Genomic DNA, 19684 nt, shown 5'->3' with positions numbered 1-19684 from the left:
TATGTTCATGGGGCCCTTGTGGAAAGTGAAGAAAAGTCACACAAAAGCATGGGAAGATGCAACATAACGTTTTCTATTTTACTCTGCTTATGTACTTCCATCTTCCTCAAGCAATAACAAGGTCTCCTCCCATTCGTTCATGATGTCCTTGGTGTGGTGAAAAAGGCAGCAACTGTTCTGGTTGTTTATATTATGAGCATCTGTCCCCAAAGATGCTGAATCCAAAACAACCACAAAACAGTAACTTATTCAGTCTTATATTTAGATTTTGAAGCCTTACTCTAGTACTTGTATTACCAATCCTGGCAAAATCAGGACACTAAAATAAAAATTTAACTCCTGGAATTCCTCTCCCCCCACCTTAACTTCTTTCTTCTCTTCCCCATCTGTCTTCTCACATCACTGACTGCTAGCCCTGAAACACTCAAAGAAATCTCAGAGAAAATTTCTCACTGAGGATTCAGCCTAGCTTGGGGGCAAAGTAGCTCTGGTGACTACAAAAAAAAGTCAGTTTAGGATTTCCCATCCAACTTTGCAATCAAAGGATCGAATAGATGTCAAGTGTTATTTGAACAGCTAAATATTTTGGAACAGTCACTACTACAAATTCAGTTTCAAAAGAACATAAATAAGGCTCTTCTTTTTTAAATTAGCTGCAAACATTTTCAGCATGATAGTGATAAAGAACAAAACAAACGCAGACAAAATGAGAAGAGCAAGAATACAGTGTTTGCAACATTAATGGTTAACAAAAATCAAAGCCAACCTTTCCCGAATCCTTTAACACAGCCTGTTTCAGTTCTGCTATTTCTTTATCCTTTTGGGTGGTGCTAGAAGCCAGAGTCCTGAGCTGTATTTCCAAAGCTTCTACTAATTTATCTCTTTCTTCACGCCACTTTTGAAGGTTGCTGTCCTTTTCTACCAGCTGTGCAGTAAGCCCTTCCTAAATGGGGAAAATATAGGTTAGAATCAAACACCTCTTCCCTACATTCTTTATCTGAACTGTCCTGACTGACTGGTTTCATATAGTTAGTATTATATTATGGCTTTAAAAAAAGCTACTAGTAAACTTGAAAATTAAAGCCCACATAGACTCTGTATCAATTCTGAGGGAAAACTAGTGATCTAATTTCACCAAGAACATGCAAAAGCAAAGCCTGCTTCACATAACTCTGCATCTATATTAACTCTTTGAGAAGCGGAGAATTTTTGGCAAGAACTTCCACACCAATTTGCCTGCTTTACAATTCTATTACTACCAAAATGCCAGGTAAAGTCAGAGACGAAGCAATAATAGTACTCACATTGCCTTGTACTGGTTCCAGATCCAGAAATTCACTGCCAACTACTTCTAGATGCACATATAGTTTTGTAGATTGTACAGATTCATAAAACAGTTCCATGTGTTTAAGATGTTAATATCATGACACAACAGTCCCATGAACAGGCAAGGTATCCACCTTGCTATTAAGTCTCAGTTGCACTACTTTGAAAGTGATATGAGACCAAAATCAGTGGCATTTTGACCAAATATTTTTACTAAATATATGGAGAAAAGCTGAGTCTTTTTGCCAACTTCTGCCTGTTTTTTCTTTTCATTTAGAAGAGAAAGGCTTTTATATTTTTAGAATACAAGGCTTTTATTTTTAGAAATTTTCTGGTTAGTCTTTTTTATTTCTAGAAAAGCCAAAACAAGATTTGTTTCTTAAAAGAATATATTTTTTTAGCTTCATTAAATAGTTGTTTTTTTGTTTTTGTTTTAGTGTAGGTTCCTTATTGGCGTTTGACACACAAGGTGAGGTTTCAAGAATTCTAGTGAGGTGATGGGATAGAAAGGAAAGATTCTTGCAGAAAAACAGACATGTTACCTTCTATTATGGGCTAAGCTTTTTCATTTTGTGACCTTTATTGTTTTATTTTCCATACTGAGCAGATCTCATCTGGGCTTTCTCATGGGAGAAAATGAGAGGAGTTTTGGCTTTGACAAATGCCAGTTAGTCTCAAGTACCAATACTGTTAGCACTTGACATGAGACTTGCTCTACGCTACTCACGCAACAGGACCTCCCTGAGACCTCCCACAGAGCACTTGCAGAAGTCCCCATCAACTATTGCTTACAATTTCTGCTTGTTGCTTTACATGACGTTCTCTGTCTTCAGCAAATTTCCTCATTTCTCTGTTGCGATGACTCTCAGCTTCTTTTACTTGACTTATGAGTCCCATTTTTTCCTCAAGCCACTTCTTTCTATCAGTTTGATACTTTTCCTCATACTCCTATTTTAAAGAAACCAGAAATACCACCATAGGTAGAGATTAAGCAAAAGAAGTCTTAGAAGCTGGATTACCATTAAAGGGACTTGTTTCAAAAACACAGAGGAAATACTAGCCCAGTTTTACTCCAGCATATTTCTAAGTGCAAATATTAAGTTTTTACTTATTCTTCTCTGTTTATTAAAAAAGCTAACAGTTTTCAGCACTTTTTATTCAGACTGAAGTGACTTCATGGAATAGAATTTTTTCTAAAAATTTGCTTTGGAAATATCATGAGTACTATGAAAGTTACACAAAAAGTAATGATAAAAAGAACCTCCTAGCTTCCAAATTCCTAATCTCTTATGCTGCCTTACAGGATATGTTAGAAAACTCATTTCTACCTCAGTACTGAAAGGCAAAAAATGCAGTACAATTTGAATGATAGGCAGAGCCAGCATGTACCTCACGGAATGTCACTTCAACCCACAGCAACATTGCCTCCTCCCCCCCCCCCCCCCCCCCCATTTCCACCAATGAAATCTTTTGTCAGATATTCTCCCATGTAAGACAGATGCACCCAAGTGGTTGCTTGGAAAAAGCTACCTTTTCTACCCAAGGAAAATTAGAGGTAGCTCCTCAGCCCAACAGGGAGGACTTCCAGGTCAAAAAGTAAGCCCATGATCTTGAGAGAGTTTAATTTAGTTGCCCAAGCATCTGACGGAAAACAGGTTTGTCAGAGACATCTTCTGAAGTCATAATTGCTTTCAGTTAGTGCTCCTTTCTTGCATATATTGTAAAAATAAATTGTACAAGTATATAGTACATTTATTGCATAGGTATATTGTGAAACAACAAATATTATGCGGACTCTCCCTTCTGTTTGAAGGATGGCATTGGCTTTAGTCACTAGAAACATTACGAAGTTATGCAGGAAGACAGAAGCACAAAAAAATATTCCACTAACAGAATGTACGTGGCCTGTGTATAACCACACAGGAAACCTCAGTGACAGACTGGTTCTTTCTTTAATGAAAAAAAGAATAGAATTGGTTAAGACAACCGTACAGGGGAACCCAGCTATTGCAGCACTGTCCACATTAGCATTACATGAAGAAGGATGCTTTCCATATTATATAAAGGGGTATCAGTGATGCAATTCCTCATATATTACCAGTGATGCTGCATTCAGGCCTTGCTGCATAGCTGCACAGCAGCTTTTAGAGGAAGTTTCATTTACCAATATGAATGTTTCATACCATGCCCTAGCTCTTGGATATAATGGCAGAAGCTAAGTATTTAGATTTAGTCTCCTCTTAGTTTAAAGCTAAAACTTTCATTTAAGTATGAATTAAGTCACCATACTTTACCTTCAGTTTTTCTTGCAGCTTTACTGATTCCTCACTACTTGCATTTATGTTTTTCTCTTCTCTTTTGTGTACCTTTTGCTGACAGTCACTATTGCTCTGGTTCTTCAGCTCTCTATATTTCTGCTTCCATGCTTCCAATTCTAGTCAGTATACAAAATGAGATTACATGGTGTATAATTTCAAATACACACACATATCCTTCTACTAAGATCACTTGGATTTATCACTACAACCACAAAGTGACAGAAGAAACTTAACTATTAGAAATTTGTTGATGTACTACAAAAATTAATGCCTGAATAACAGATAACAATTAAAAATGGAATTTTCAAACACAGTTTGCAGCAAAACACAGTATATTAAAACCACAGTTTTGCCTCCCTGTTCCCTTGACACAGAAATAGTTTACCTGAAACTAATCTGTTGGTCTCTTCTAATTTGGCTTCAAGCACTTGATCTTGTTCAATCTGAGTCTGTTCTTGTTCTTCTAACGTCATTCGCATATCTTCAATTATTTTTTCTTTTGCACACAGATCTGAATATTTGAAAATAAATTTACAATTATGCCTTCTTCTCCTAGTCCCCACCATTCTCTCTCAAAGTGCCTCACTACAAATATTTCCCCCCGCCCCGGATCAAAGGTTCTATTAGAAAGAAAGAGAGCATCTCTATTGAAATAACTTTATCCAAAATTCTTTAATGGGTCTCATCAACATGACTCAGATCAGAGTTTGTGTTACTGTAGGTCACACTATTGTTTGTGTTATCTGAGAAAATCACCATTACTCATCTACTATATCTATATCTCTCAAGCCTGGAGGGATACCATCATTGTACTGATTCATGTTTCAATATTTGATTTTGTTAAAATGGCAACTCCTGCCTAAATAACTTTTTAAAAAAAAGAATTAACATATTGATACAGAAAATTCACACTTTCTTTGGCGCTTTTATTTCTGAGTCTCTGTTTCTCTGCTTTCAAATACATCTGATAATTGTAAATCAATAAATATCTGGTTCCTGACTAACATTTTAATGTCCAAATTGGAGTTTCTCAAACAACATTTAAAAACAAATACTACAAGACTCAAGTTGGTTAATAACATGACTCGTTATATTGCCCACTAAGAACAGAACAATAATGGCTCTTGCTGACCTTTACATAGTTTCTCATACTTTATGGAGAGTTCTTCCAACTTCTTATTACTCAGCTGCTCCTAAACATCACATTGAAAGGAAATTTAGAGAAAAAATATGGGAAAAAACAAGTACACATGCTAGAAATCAGTAGCAGTCTGGAAAGTTTTTCATTCTGGGTTTTAGTAAATAATACGCAGAATGTTTGAGACAGTCTGGAATAAATAGATTTTCTATATACACTATAAAGGAGCACTTAAAAGCTCACCAGCTAACAAATAAAAAAGTTTGGAGTGAGACTTTTTAACTAACATTTGGATGCTTCAAATCAGAGTCAGGGCATTTTCAGGTATAAAGTAAATATTTACTAGACAGATTGTTCTATTTAAAGTAATTTGACAGAGTCCTGCAATGAGAAGTTTTCTCAGCATCTTTTATCCATGAAAATTCATTTCAGCCTGCTAGTCTTACTTTATCCCATTCTCTGTAGGCTTCCTCTAGTTGCTTGGAAATTTTCTAACTTCATTAATAGATTGGTTAAAAAAAGAAAAGCAAGTAAAATTAAAAAAACTAAAATACCTTTTTAAGTTGTTGGATTGTGCGCTGTTTGATATCTAACTCTTCACCAAGCTGGTTTTTAATTTTCTTAAGTTCATTAACTTTGTTCTGCAGGAATTTTTCCTCTGAACGCATTGTGCACACCTACAACAGAGCCCACAAAAATAGCAAGGAAGGCTTACAGCTAACCATAAAGTGTTTACAATCTCTTTAAGCTATCTAAATAACCTAACATTTGAATTTAAAAGTTAAATTGTTGCAAACACAAACAGATTTTAGCTGAATTATTTCAGGGTCTGGAAGTTCTGTACTGTACATCCTTTCTAAGGAAAGGACTTCACCATTAAATAAGGTATTATACTTGGCAGAAAAACAAACAAACAACAAATAGCTTAATCAAATTTGAACAGCTGTCCATTTAAAATGAAAGTTTTCTAAAATATGATCTCATCTACTCCTTGCTCCTTCCCAAGTAGAGGGGGATTAACTGTTGAATACTGACTAGAACAAGGACAACAAATGTCAACGGCTGCTGTGGAAGAGAGTAATACATTTTTAAACCTCAATTTTCAAGCCCCAGCTCTTGAAATAATTTTATTGATTTTTAAGCTGATGCAGTATCTTGTTAGGTTTTAAGAACTGCTACTGCTTAATAACTAAACACTAACAATTCACATTATTAAATGTAATTCCATTCTTTCATTTCCTCTCCCCAAGCTTAATAGAAAGCATAGCTTATATTTATTTATATAAATAATTTATTTATTTATTTATTTGACTCTGGAAGTTAGCACTTTCCTCTTCTGGTAACCCCCCTTTTTCTCAAGATCAGTATTTTCCACAAGTCTATGAAGTCAGCACATATAACAATATAAGGCTATTATTATTACTATAATGATTATTAGAAAGTCCCTTCTTCATAACTAGGTTAGCCATCTTTTTCACAGACCTTTTTCAGGAATATCAATAATAAAATATTTTCCCCCTTTTAATATCTGTATTAATGCATATTTTGAAATCTAATCTTCTCATTAGCTTATAGCTTCAATAACATTGCTATTTAGGGTTCATTATTACTCTAAATGCATGCCTTTGAAGAGCCTTAGTATAAAATGTTTTTAACATCCATAGTTTGAGAAAACTGGTTTGACTAACAGACCCCTAAGCATAATCTTGCAGAACAAACACCTGGCTTATAGTTACAAACCTCCTTTTGTACTTGCTGAATTTGTTTCTTGGCATCAGAAAACTTCTCTTTCAAATCTGTATATTCTTCATCTTTCCTCTGGAGATCTTTTTTCAGACTCTGTATGAGGGCAGAACTCTCAGAGAGCTCTTTACTTAGCCTTGTATGAGAAAATAAGAAATATAAACAACATTACAATGGTATGCATCTCAGAAAGGAACAGCATCTACAGGTTAACTCAAGTTCTGACTACTGATTTCTACTTGTAAATAAGTCATTCTCTCAGATCTATGACCAAATTTATATTATTTTCAGATCTGAGCTTCTCATAATAAGATCCTGAAATAACAAACTAGTCCATTTCACTTCCAACCACTGCAATTAAAAAAACAAAACCATAAACAAACAAAGAACAAAGACACAAACAAGACACAAAAAGCACCCAAGACTAACAGGGTAACAAGGCTAGTATCAAGTAGATTTAAATTGGATATCTACATCCCAATCAGGCTTTGTAAGGGTCAAAAAAAGTCAGGGGAAAAAAAAAAATCACAACACTGCAACAAATACTGCTCTCAGTTCCAAGTACTACAAGGTAATTATTAAGAAGTTTGATGGGTTACTTTTAAATAAAGGCCATATTACTATATATATTTATATATATACACACATATATTTATTTATATTTAAAGGAAGCAACAAGATATCTTAGATTTTTACTTTAAAACTAGATAGAAGTGTGTTTTGTAGCTTTTATAACTGGTGGTACAAAACAATCAGATTTTGCACTAGGTCTCTTAAGAAGAAAATTTTCCAAAGCTATAGAAGCAAAGGGCCCTTGATTCCCAGACCTTCACGTTAAATTGTGCTTTAGAGGGCATATAGATCCCTGGATGGAAAGGGTATTAAAGAAACCCTAAAGAGGAGAAGGGCTACATAACATCTTAAAACTACTTCTGTGTAACTGCAATTTCTCTACAATATAATCTCTGATATATCTAATCTCTAATTTCTTTAAGACTTAAGTAGAAGAGGCTGGTGATAGTTCTACCTTCTTACTCCCATTATCCTTTCAAGTCCTTATAGCCGACTGTTTACATGAATAGCTACTACCAAACAGTTGTTTACTTACTAGGACTAGGGTTTTTTTTAGTATTTTGTACTTCCCAAGGAAAACACTACCTGGCTTTTATATAAATTGTAAGATATAAGATTAGATTGTGCATCATTTCTTTCAGAAAGGATATACAACATAAGACTCTTAAAACCCCCCAAATTTTTTATTTCCTTGCATGCTCTTTTTGTCCCTAAAATAGTTGCACATGACTTAAATCTATATTCCTGGAGGCCTATACAAACAGGCATGGGGGGGAAGCAAGCAGAACATACAAATACAAATTTCAAGAAATGTATCAAAACTTCTTAAAGAAGCCGTTCAGATAATGTTGATAAGCGTGCAAGTGTATTACATAAAAGTGATGCTCACAGAAGGTAGTTTTATCTTGGGTCCATCCTCAAAGGACTAAGAGTTATCTCAGTATTTACTTACAATTCTATAGATTGCACTTTCTCATTATCATTTTTCTCTTTTTCCTGAAGAGAATGTTTTGTCTTCTCCAAGTTGTTCTTCAACTGCACAACTTGCTCCTTCAGATTTGCTTCCTGGTCATTTAGTTCTTTCAGTTTTTTTTCTGAATTAGCACATTCTTCTTGCAGGACTACTATAGTACTTTCTAGATTTAAAATAATAGATTCTTTTTCCTTAAGTGCTTCTTCTAACTTTGTTCTGCTGTCATCTTTAGTTCTAAAAGCCTCCAAGAGATATTCAAGCTCTTTTATTTTTTCTTTGTAGTTGGTAACTTCTTCTTCAAGCTGTGCAATAGCTCTATGATCTTCAGCAGTCTGTTTTTCAGAATCCTGGGTTTTCTTTTGAATTTGCTCTTGTAATTGATTCATAAGTTCTTCTTCCGTTATGGGCAGACCACCTTGATTTGTAAGCTCACTTAATTTTATTTTTAGTTGATTATTATCATTTTCACTGTCAGCAAGTCCCTTGTTTAAGTTTTCAACTTGTTGAAGTAGTTCTTGAATCTGTTGACTTTTTTGTGAGGAAGCCTTAATAATTTTTTTGCATTCTTCCCAAATGCTTTCAATGCTGCAACGAAAGGAGCTGTCCCGTCTCAAATCTTCTGTAGAAGCAGCTTGGGATTGCATGCAGAAAGGACCAACTTCAGATCTCTCTGGTTCACCTTTTTGAGATTCTTCTAAGAGATCCTTTAAATTAACCAAATCAACATCCATAGCATGAGACTCTAAGTGACATTTATATAAATCATCTATTTTGGATTGCATTGTTTTTATTTGTGACACTTTATCAATTATATTTTGGTTGGCACATTCTACTTCCTTATTTAATAGAATAATCTTTTCTTCTTGTTCCTTATTTATAGTTTTCTGTTTCTTCAATTCAGAAACAATTTCCTGGTAGTTAGCTTGACACTGCTGAAGTTCTTCATTCAGACCAGATGCTCTTTCTTCAGAGGCAGAGAGCTCAAAGTGCAAGTTTGTCATCTGTCCGATGAACTCTTCTTTTTCGATCTGCTCTCTTCTGCGTTGTTCTTCAAGTACAGCTAATTGAGATTCCAAGGTTTCAGTTCTTCCCTTCAATGCTAGTATTTCTGCATTGTTCTCAGAAGTATTTTGTTTCATGTATTCAGTTCTCTCTTGCTCTAGCAAATCATCTTCCCAACATTCCTTGATAGCTCCTAAAAAGATACAGCTCAGGTTGGTTAAGTCAATATTATAGATTATTATTAATAATTACTATTTGGTGTTATGTAGAACACAGCCACCCTTTAGAAGCTAAACCCTCACATCATATAGCGTTTTGAAGTCTGAAGTCATTAAAGACCTCTGAACAGAGTAGTAAGTGCCTCTGGGACTTCTAGACAGTTTGTAGCAAAAGGCTTTCAGTAACCTCAAAGAATATTTTGTCATGGCTCTGTTCAAACTGTTCACTTTGCACTGCTGGTGGAAAACACAACTTTTTTTTAAACCATTATGTAGTAACACTTATGAGCTACATAATGTCTAGTTACATCAGTTTTCTACCCTCACTGGCTCAATCTCAATCTTATTCCCTTTAATCTACTCAGTAATCATTCATTCTACTTTTCTTTTTTTTTTTGGGGGGGGGGGAGAGAATATTTTTCTGAAAAGTTTCATTCATACTCAAGATTGCTTTACAAAAAAAAAAGCAGCTAAAATGCAGCACAAGTTCACTTAATGCTTGGCTCCTTCCCCTTTTCCTTTTTAATTGGATTTTCAATTAGGTAAATAGAGAACAAGAGTTATTTTTGTCCCCACTTAATATTGGATGTAAAATACTCCCAGAAATAAGTACAAAATTGCAATACAAGCTCAAATTCCTATAAATACTTTTTTTAGCTTGAGACTGATTTTCCCAGATAATGAGCAATTCTTCACTACAATGACAGAGCTGGAGTCACTTTTGAAAAAAACTGTACTTCAGAGTTTTTCAGAATCTAACAGTGTTCCCTCAGTAACATGCATGCTATGTCTTAGTATTAAAGAGAAACCCTAATAGTAAGGCTATTGCAACTACATATTTTTGGGAGATACTGAGTACTGTAACTACAGTAAGGCAGAACTTGGTAGTCCCCTCATGTAGCCAGCACTGAGCACAGATACATGTGTACTGCACAGCAACAGCCTCTGAACAGAGCTGACATTTCACAAGCAGTCATTGATTGCTGATTACAAAAAAAAAAAAAAAAGTAATGCTAAGATGTTAGCAATAGTGTTTTTGCTCTTAATTCAAGTTTGCTGTTTTTCCCTCCTCATTGTTTTTAAAGGGATCAAGTTCCACAGGACCCTCTCCATCCCTCCCCCCACCATGCCTTTTTTTGTTGTTCTAATTAGACCTATTAAATGGTCCTGTTGGGTCAGACAGTGACAGCTTTGTAAGTCAAGGTAATATTTATGGAATAAAACCATGTTTTCAAATCACAAGACTAAGGACTTTGGACTAGGAGACAGTTTTCTGTGAAAGCCCAGTCCCATAGCCCCAAGAAAATAGAACAAACACTACATATTCCTCATATTAGACATGATTTTTTATAAATTTTAGTAAAGGGAAAAGATAAGGTGTCTTAGGACCTATTTAGTGATCTAAGGTGGCAAAAGAAAAAAAATAGTATCAGAGCCTAGCCAAAACACCCATAGTGAGAAGATAAGATCATTTGTAAGAGGATTTAGAAGCAATCTAGATGCTTTGCACTGACAGCCACAATCATGCAGTAAAGCAGGATAAACATTACTGCAAAAAGATACATGATGTTCAGCCCAGCTTTTTATGCAAAAAGTTTTAAGAAACAAGCAAACAAAAAAAGCCCCACCCAGAACATGGCAGGCAGGTCCTAAAACTTGAAGGGTACAAAAAGATTAACCTCAGGCCAAGATAACCTGTTTTCTCTCTGAACAGTCTCTGATTTTTTTCATAGAATTTAGAGATACCAGTGGCCCATAGGCATTGTGATATAGCTATGTTTGTCGTTCTATTGTGCCATGTACACTTAACCATGCTTGTTTAAATATAAGTAAAACTTTTGTTATAGAATAAGTTCCACCATTATGGAACATCTAACAATTCAGTTTCAAAGTCTGACACCTTACACTTTCAATACCCACAGATAAGAGAAACAGATCTTTAACTTCACTAGATAGCCTGTGCTTCCCAATAGAAAAATCTCAATGTCAACATCAAGCGGCAGTGTTAGCTTTTTAATCAAGCAAGGAATTAAAAAGGGTAGCTATCACTTTTCTGACCATTTTTTTTTACATTAGCTGCAGGCATAAGATCACAGCAAATTTACTACCATCTAGTGTATCCAAGGGTCTGCCATCAGCTTCATTTTTTTGTTCCCATAACATTTATACAGGTGGCACAATCAAATGTTTGTGCTAGGATCCAATATTCAACCCAATCAAAGATGTCAGAGGCAAATCAAAGACATGCCTGGTACGGAGACAGAAGTTTCTCCCAAGCAAGACTATGTCAGAGGCTTGTTCAAATAAGTGATATGAACACCAGATGTGCCCCTTTGGTCACACCACTGGTCAGCCCCACCCCAGTATTTTACCTCCTTTGGCCACTGTTGGACAAGACACAAGCCCAGTCACTTTCTACAGACCTTTCCCCACATAACAAAAAAATGGGGATGTTGGGGGTTATAGAAGCTATATCCTAGCCCTTCCAGTATCTGTTTATGAACCTGCTGGCTGTTAGTTTGTCTCATCGTTCTTTGATTCTGTTGAGAACTGTCTGCTTCCCCTGCCTCCTAGGGCAGCAGATACCAGTTCACCACACACTGTGTGAGGTGCTCTTTTACACATTTTAAACCAATCTGAGTTGGAGTGCCCTCTAGTTCTTACATGGCAGGATTTGGTGAACAACAGTTCTGCATTCAGCTTATTCACCATCTCTAGCCTCAGTTTTCTGTGATGATGTGAAAGGAATCTGGCAAGTCCCCTTCAACATATTATAATCTCCCTTTATGGAGAAAGGGGCTTTCTGCTTCTTATTTCTAAGCTTATTTCCTTTCCTATCCCCATCCTCATCCAAGCAACACCTAGAAGATTTTCCCATTTGCTTTTATTTTGCAGTAGTAAGGTAAGAAAGGAAGGGAGGGAAAGAGATGTCTGATTCTCCTTTCACATATCTTTTCCTTAGTTCTATGAAGAACTGAAGTCCCTCTATGTTCACATGTCAAATTAGAGGCTGGCAGACATTGCAAATACTATTTTGCACAAGTCAGGCCCACAGCGCTAAGTCTCACTGAGGAAGACCCTACTAGTTAAAAAAGTCATTAAAGTTTTGTCCCTAAAGATCCAGCTTCTATATTTATCCCCTGACAAGATTGGTAAGCTCACAGGTAAAGCAAGGAAAGCATGAGGACAAGAAGTACAGACATGACAGAACTGTACAAGAACATGCTACATATGAACTTAAAGTTTTGCTTTCACAAGTGCAGAGCATTTTTCCTTTGCCAGCACCATCACCTTTGCCAGTGCTGATGTGTACACTGTTCATAGAGAATGAAACATCAAGTTCTACAGCACATACTGTATGACTAAACAATCAGCAAGTCAGACACCTTTGATGCTTCCTTCAATAATTTTAAAGCACTTGAGCAGGCAAAGCTACTCTCACAGAAGACTAACAGCAGCAAATATAGTACTAAAAACTACTGTTAAGCAATATCTTGAGAACTACAGCCGAGTTTGCAAGTACATCAGCAGATATGGAAAAGCAGCAGAAAGGAAGCAGCTTCTAAAAACTGATTTTTATTTTAAGTGTTTAGAAGTAAACAGGAATGGACCTTCTGCAAAAGAGATATTTACATAAGTTACTTCCATTTACAGTTTAACATAGTAGATTTTCTCCTCATACGATAAAGTTTATGCTTCACAACTTTTTGCTTCTGTTCTGGAACAGGAATCAAGTTTTTTTGGAAGAGTCCCTGTTCAGTGATGGTAGAAATTGTACCTTTCTTTGTAGGTGGCTCTTCTTCCATAGTAGGCTTATTTTCAAAGCAACGTTTTCTTCCTATTTCCAACACAGTTTCCTCACATTCCTTGAGCTGGGAGCTTTCAATTACTTTCTTAGAGTCCTCTTCTGCCAGTTTTCTTTTAATGGCAATTACAGTGTTGTCCTGTGTTAAAGTAAAAGATCAGTTACCTTAAGTTTTACAAAGTGAGTGCCTAAAAGATTTGGTAAGCTTTAATATGCAAGTGGTTTTAGAAAAAAAAAAAATCTGCATAACATGTTCTGTCAGCCCCTATACAAGTCAGTCAGATACCTGTTACTTAAATCAAGAGCAGGTACACCTTCAGATACTGAAAAGCACAGTACAGAAGGCAGAAAAAGAGACTGGGAAACTATGAAATTCCAGGCATCATAACAGGAGCTTGTTTACCATGTGAAAAGAATTTATGATATCAAAGAAGTTGAAGAAACTGCCAAGTCGTAGAGCTATTTGCTTTTTGAATAAGTTCCTCACTTTCTTGTCAAAGTGGCTAGAGTTTGACATTTTAACTGACTTTAGCAAAGGAACAGATCATGTTTACCATGAAAGATACAATGCAATCTGGAAGCCCTGTAAGTTCTGCCATCAATACTTTGGACTATATATTTGACTACAGAAAAGTTTCACTTACCACACAAGTGGTAAGCCATGATGGCATTGCCAAGTACCAATTACTCATCCATAGTACTTAAAGTCTACAGAGTTAAGACTCATGGCAGTGTTTTAAATTTCATGTCACATTAAAAAAGTCACACAAACACTAGAGAGTTGGAACCTTGCTCTTGGAGGGAACAGTAGTAATAGGTGGCAGTCATCACAACTTTTATCACCCTTAGAACACTCATACTATGAACAAGCTAAGTTGCTGTGGAGCAACAGGAGGAAGTGGGACATTAAAAAGAGGATCAAGGCCTTACTTTTACAGGGGAAAAATAAATGGATCAGAGCACTGACAAGGTGAATTTCTTTTTAAAAGTGTTCTCTGAACTGTTTCAGGCTACTTGACATCAGGCCTCAAAAAAGTCAACAACTGTATATTTTGATTTTTTTAATCTACATGCATTAGGCCAAGCTAGCCTTTAGGTGTTCAGTGGCTACCAATATAGCAGCCAGTCACAAAGTTTATCATATCAAAAATAGAGATACACCAGCCATCCACTCTTACTTCAGAACCTACTCAGTACATTTGTACTATTGCTCTTCTTTTGGGGGGCGGGGGGGGGGGAGAACCACACACAAAAATATCAACACCCCACACCACTCTTTTGTTGCCACTTCACACAATCACTGGTCTTTCCCACATTAACCTAACTTCTTTCAAACTTAACCTCTTGCTGCAGCAACGCCTCCTTTCATTCTTCCTTTCCATTCAGACAGAAGTAGAGACAGCAACAGAATCTCTCCTGTCCCACTGCTTAAATCCCCCTACTTTGAGTTTATTCTTTAGAGTGGCTCTTCAGAATCTCATCTAGTTTTCCAATAAAATCTCCAGATCCCTGCTTCTGAAAGTCCCATCTTTTTCCCTCCCCACTTCTCACTATAACTTTGATTTCAATGCCAACTCACCTGTTACCATTTCATGCAAATATCCATTACTTACAGAAAATGCCAACTTTCCAAAACAGTTAAGTCCACTGCAAGCATAGACCTAGGCTTGGTTTTTTTTGTATAAAGAAAATTGAGATGTTTAAGACTTACATAGTCTTTCACAGTTGCTTCTAAATGGGATATCAAATCTTGTAGTCTTGTAATAACATCATCTTTTTGCTCCACAATGTCCATTAGCTCTTGAATTCTTTTATTCTGTGTATTCATTTTCTTGGAGATAAATAATAGTAATTCAGTCAATTTCTGAAGTAGCGTTTTAAGCTGAACTATGCCATGCAGCTAGAAGCAAGGTCAGTTAAACTACGCTTGATATGAACAGGCTAGAAGCATACCATCATATCATTTAAAGCTACTGGAATTGTATGTGAATTAAAGCAAGAGAGAATCTTGCAGTTTTTCAAGGGGGGGGACGACAAACAAACAAGCCCCACACATGCACCCCACAACAGCTTACCTCAGTTGCTTCTTTAAGTTGCTCAGCAGACTCATCCAATTTAGTCATCTGCATTTTGAACTCTGTAACAGGAACAGAAGTCTGCATCAAATAAAAAGCCAGCACATTTTTCCTAATAACTCATTTCCCCAAATCCTCTGGTATTTGAGTTGCTTTTGGAGAGAATCATTTGTTTTTGCGTTGGCTTCTACTTGTAGGACACTTCAAAAGTTGTTTAGGAAACATTAAAACAGATTGTTTTATACAGACTTGCTGCCCAACCACTCAGTGCTCTAGGTTTTACACTGGAAGTGCTAACAAAACATTCAGAATTGGAATTCTTTTCTTCTGCCATCTCCCAGTAGAGCAAAACTATTTCTGTTGATTTAAAACCAACTAAATAACAAGTCTTACATATGTACTGCTGCTTTTTGTTGAGTGAATCCAACCATTGTTCCCCCCTCCCCACCTCCAAAGACTCTGCAAGCCTGCAGTAAAACACAACTGGAGTACCCACTTGCAAAGCCAACCCTTGCTCACGTTCTCTCAGAAACAGCGATTCCTTGACCTGTTCTTCTCAAACACTTGCAAACAAGCCAAGAATCTTCCAAAAAAAGTCGCTTTTGAGCAGAACACACATCCTTGAGCATATCAAATGCCGAGTTATATTCCATATTTTGATGTAAGCCACAGCAAGAACTTCTGTGCTTACTATTCCCAAGATGACAGACACACACAGCCTCTTGAATTCAAGTATGAAAGTCAAATTGTGTGGGTGAACATGGTTTTTGTTGCTTTTTGTTTTTAGTAATTCAAGGCTCCCTTTTCCTCTTTCCTCTGTTCTAGTCTCCATAGTCAGGAGTCCCACAAGACTGAAAGCCACCACTGAAACTAAGCTGAAAATAGAAACCATCTCCTTTGTTGAATCCTACCCTGGCTTTTAATAGTTATGCCAACTTACAACTTGAATAACTTCTTGGGCAAAACACTATCTGCGTTGATGAAAGTCCTTGTGGTGGTAGTGGCTCAAGGGAGGATTTGAAGTTCGCAAACTGAGCTTTAAAAGAGGGATTTGGTACAGCTCAGCAAGTTTTATATTGCACCAAATATACTTAAGTTAAGCATGATTGCACCTACAGCATATTAGTTGCTTAAGGTGACAATACTCTGTGCTCAGAATTGTAGCACACAACATCCAAGTTACACACATATCAAAGAAATTAACAGGTTTTAAGCAATTTGATTCTATATTTTCAGCCAGTATTTACTTTTATTCCTCCTCTTATTTATTTCATTTTGACTTGCAGCACACAGCAACAAATTTTTCCAAGTTCAAATATACTTGGAATAACACAGGCAAGGTCAAACATTTCAGCAGCTTCTCCAAGTTGCTCATTACATACAATTTTGAAATGTATCTGGAAAAAAAAGCAGCAAGTTTAAACAAGGCTAATAAGCTGAGGATTCAGTCTTCATACAGAAGAACAGTAAAGCAACACTGGACTGCCTTTAACACTTATGGCATAATCATACTGCCTTTGAGTGAGGGTCATGTTGAGTACTGGTAAAAAACAAAAATGGAGCTCAAGCCACCACTTAAGTAGCATTTTAGAGTTAAGATAATGAAATGAGACCTTTTTAGTCTGTAAATATTGTTCAGATGAACACCATTTTATAAGCCAAGAAAGCTCTTCTGAGCTTTACATCTCACAGATCAGTCCTGTTCAGTCTTTGATAACTGTTTTGAGTTCAGTTTTTGTTATATAAAACCACTGAACCATGTTCCTTACTAACTTTGGAACACATTAATATCATGCAATGACACATCATCCATTCCTGTCAGCTTGCATTTGTCTGGTACTAAACACAAGCTGAGATTAGTTTTCACAGAATATGATAAGTCAACCAGTTTTAACATGTTTTTCATACCTTTCAAAAGCTTCTGAAATGCATCAGACCAGCAACTATTACCTCTCTATTTTCAGTATTCAGTGAAAGTCAGTTCCACAGGGCAGTCATACAATGACCCACTAACTTCTGCCTATTCACTTACTGAAGCAGAAGTGTTTAAACAGTAGCCATAAAAGAAACGGCTATTAAAGTAACAAGAAATTACATGAGCACAGTATGATGTGAAAGCGGTAAGTGTTCCTAAAAGCCTTACCAGATTTTTTTTGTAATAAGGGGATAAGAGTAGAATGGAAAAGAAGTGCAGGGATTACAATATAACCATGAAATCAGGAATTAATGATGTTGACATTTCGCTCCACACTGGAAGTTGAGCTTACTGAAAGAAAGTCTAACAGACTGCTTTAAACTTGGTCTTAAAGATGGAATAACCAAAACCAGTGGAACTCACTCAGGCAACACAGAACTGGTTAACTGGTTACCTGGTTACCATCACTGTATATGTGATTTGGTTTCCAAATCCAAGGATGATTCCTTTTTTTCCCCCCCTCGTTCCCGATCAATTGAATTGGATGAAATACTAACATTATTTCTATTCTATATGAAGTTCAGTCATTTTTTCCTTCTGTTTTCCTGAGTACTTTTATGCCCAACTCACCTCTGTTTTTCTGTGTCAGCTCTTCTTCAGTTTTCATGAGTTCAGTGGTTTTCTTTGTCAGCTCCTCTTTAGTCTTAGTTAGTTCAGTGGTAGTTCTTCCTAGTTGTTTTTCAAGCCAACCTATAGCTTCCTGTGGGTCCTCCAGGGACACAATGTACCTGTGCGCTGCTTCTGCTTGCTTTTTAATATCAATGACATCATTCTGCAGGGAATCAATAATGTCCTCAAGATCAGTGCAGCTGTCTTGAACTATGCTATATGCTCCATTCTGGAAGACAATACATATCCTTTTAGAAGTAGCAAATGACAACAGAATAGCCATTATTTCTACAGAAAATTTGAAAGACCCTTATGAATTCAACCATATAGAGACAGTTTTAATGCCAGTCTCAACAACATCTTATTTCATATGTTATCTGATTGCCAACTTCTGTCTTTTCTGCACCCAAATTTCTATTATCAATTAATAGCTACCTTATTTCCACAGCAGTTAATGACCCACTGTCACATTCCCTGTTATACCACCAAAGACACTCCGCTTTATTGTGCAAGCCAGTATTTTTTTCCTGATGAGAACATAGAGTGGGCATAGTAGGTGAATAATATTGGAAAGAGGAATATGCCTGGAATTTCCATACACCAATAAAAGTTTGGAAGGTGAAATAAGTTCTGTGGTAACCTCGTAAGAAGCAAAATGAAGACATATGCAAGATATTGAGTTTAAATCTTTTCCTGTCATTTTTAAAAATCAAAGTTTTCCAAAGCTACAAGAGCCTGCCTCAAGCTAAGAGTCTAGTTATGCTTTAAGTGTACATATAATTCTCATTGCTTCAGCTGTAGCTACAACAGCCTTAAGGGGGGCCAGGGTAGGGCAGGGGGAGAACCACCTAGGAACCCTTTAGTACAATCCACATATAAGGAGAAAAATATCCTAACTTCAAACACTAAATAGGCACTTAACTCAGTAATTTATACCATAAGAGCAGTTATTTTCAATTTCTTTGTACAGAGTAATTGTCACTGTGTTTCACTCCAAAAATGGGGGGGGGGGGGGGGAAGAGGGAGAAGGGAAGGATGCAGTAGGTTTAGAACATGTGCAAAGGCTCAACACTTCCTCCTATTAAATGAGATACAGGTATATTTATCTAGGGATACAATTATGCAACATGCAATTCCTTGAAACAATCCTTCAAATGCCAAAAGACGCAATCCCTTTAACAGGATGTTAGTAAAAGGCAAGATGTTTGGGAACAAAACAAAAAGCAAGATACCAGAGGCCCAGCTTGCTCACTGCAAGGCAGATCCTTTAATTTTTCCTCATCAAGGCTTTTGGTATAACCATTTACAAGTTCCTTAAAGATTTCCAAACGTCTTTCAGAATTTTCTTCAAGCCGTTCCCGTTCATGAGAAAGGCACTCTCTGCAGTAGGAAAGAAAAACATCTGCTAAAAGCCAACTAGTTTGAGATGTTAAGTCACTAGCACAACAGGCCTCCTATAGGCAAAGACAATTTTTTCCTGTATTTTGGCACAGTAGCATAATACTTCTGTCCTGGTGTAGCAGCCCTACTATATTATTTCCTGCTCAAGAACAGGGGGAGACAAGTATGTGCGCACTGACTATACACATGTATACCACTGAAAAAGTTTAGAAATAAACTTCTTGAGCCAAAACACTCATTTAGAGTATCGTTAAGACTACAGCAACCAAAGAATTTGTAGGTGTTATCCTTTCTGTGGACATGTTATTAACAAAGATCTTAGCCTAAAAGAGATTTCTGTACAGCAAGAATACATTTTGCTTATAGATTCCACACACACACACACACTGAGGATTATTCCTGAACTCATAGTCCAAATAGAAACTGATATATTAACAGATGTCAATTCTAGCAGAAAAGTATAGATTATTCTGGCCAAGAGACAGAAATTGTTAAAAACAAACAAAACCCCCCCTCCTTAAAGGTTTA

The 19684-nt window shown here is 36.4% G+C and overlaps 1 protein-coding gene across 3 annotated transcripts in view; it reads right to left on the bottom strand.

The window, feature by feature from the left end:
* The window catches only part of KIF20B (kinesin family member 20B), a 47863-nt gene that overhangs the window by 11157 nt on the left and 17022 nt on the right, over positions 1 to 19684 (bottom strand). For all 3 annotated transcript variants that reach the window (XM_067300050.1, XM_067300049.1, XM_067300051.1), the window contains 13 exons: positions 18988 to 19135; positions 17717 to 17984; positions 15172 to 15233; positions 14808 to 14927; positions 13070 to 13235; positions 8051 to 9266; positions 6523 to 6661; positions 5337 to 5459; positions 4777 to 4837; positions 4030 to 4155; positions 3621 to 3760; positions 2119 to 2274; positions 767 to 943 (listed from right to left, as the gene is read on the bottom strand). In XM_067300050.1, the coding sequence (XP_067156151.1) occupies positions 767 to 943; positions 2119 to 2274; positions 3621 to 3760; positions 4030 to 4155; positions 4777 to 4837; positions 5337 to 5459; positions 6523 to 6661; positions 8051 to 9266; positions 13070 to 13235; positions 14808 to 14927; positions 15172 to 15233; positions 17717 to 17984; positions 18988 to 19135 (2902 nt within the window). The remainder of the gene's footprint in view (positions 1 to 766; positions 944 to 2118; positions 2275 to 3620; positions 3761 to 4029; positions 4156 to 4776; positions 4838 to 5336; positions 5460 to 6522; positions 6662 to 8050; positions 9267 to 13069; positions 13236 to 14807; positions 14928 to 15171; positions 15234 to 17716; positions 17985 to 18987; positions 19136 to 19684) is intronic.

This window comes from Apteryx mantelli, chromosome 7 (genome assembly GCF_036417845.1).
Source record: "Apteryx mantelli isolate bAptMan1 chromosome 7, bAptMan1.hap1, whole genome shotgun sequence".
Taxonomy (NCBI): Eukaryota; Metazoa; Chordata; class Aves; order Apterygiformes; family Apterygidae; genus Apteryx; species Apteryx mantelli.
Note: the sequence above shows the minus strand (reverse complement) of the source record. Positions and strands in the feature narration are given on the sequence as shown.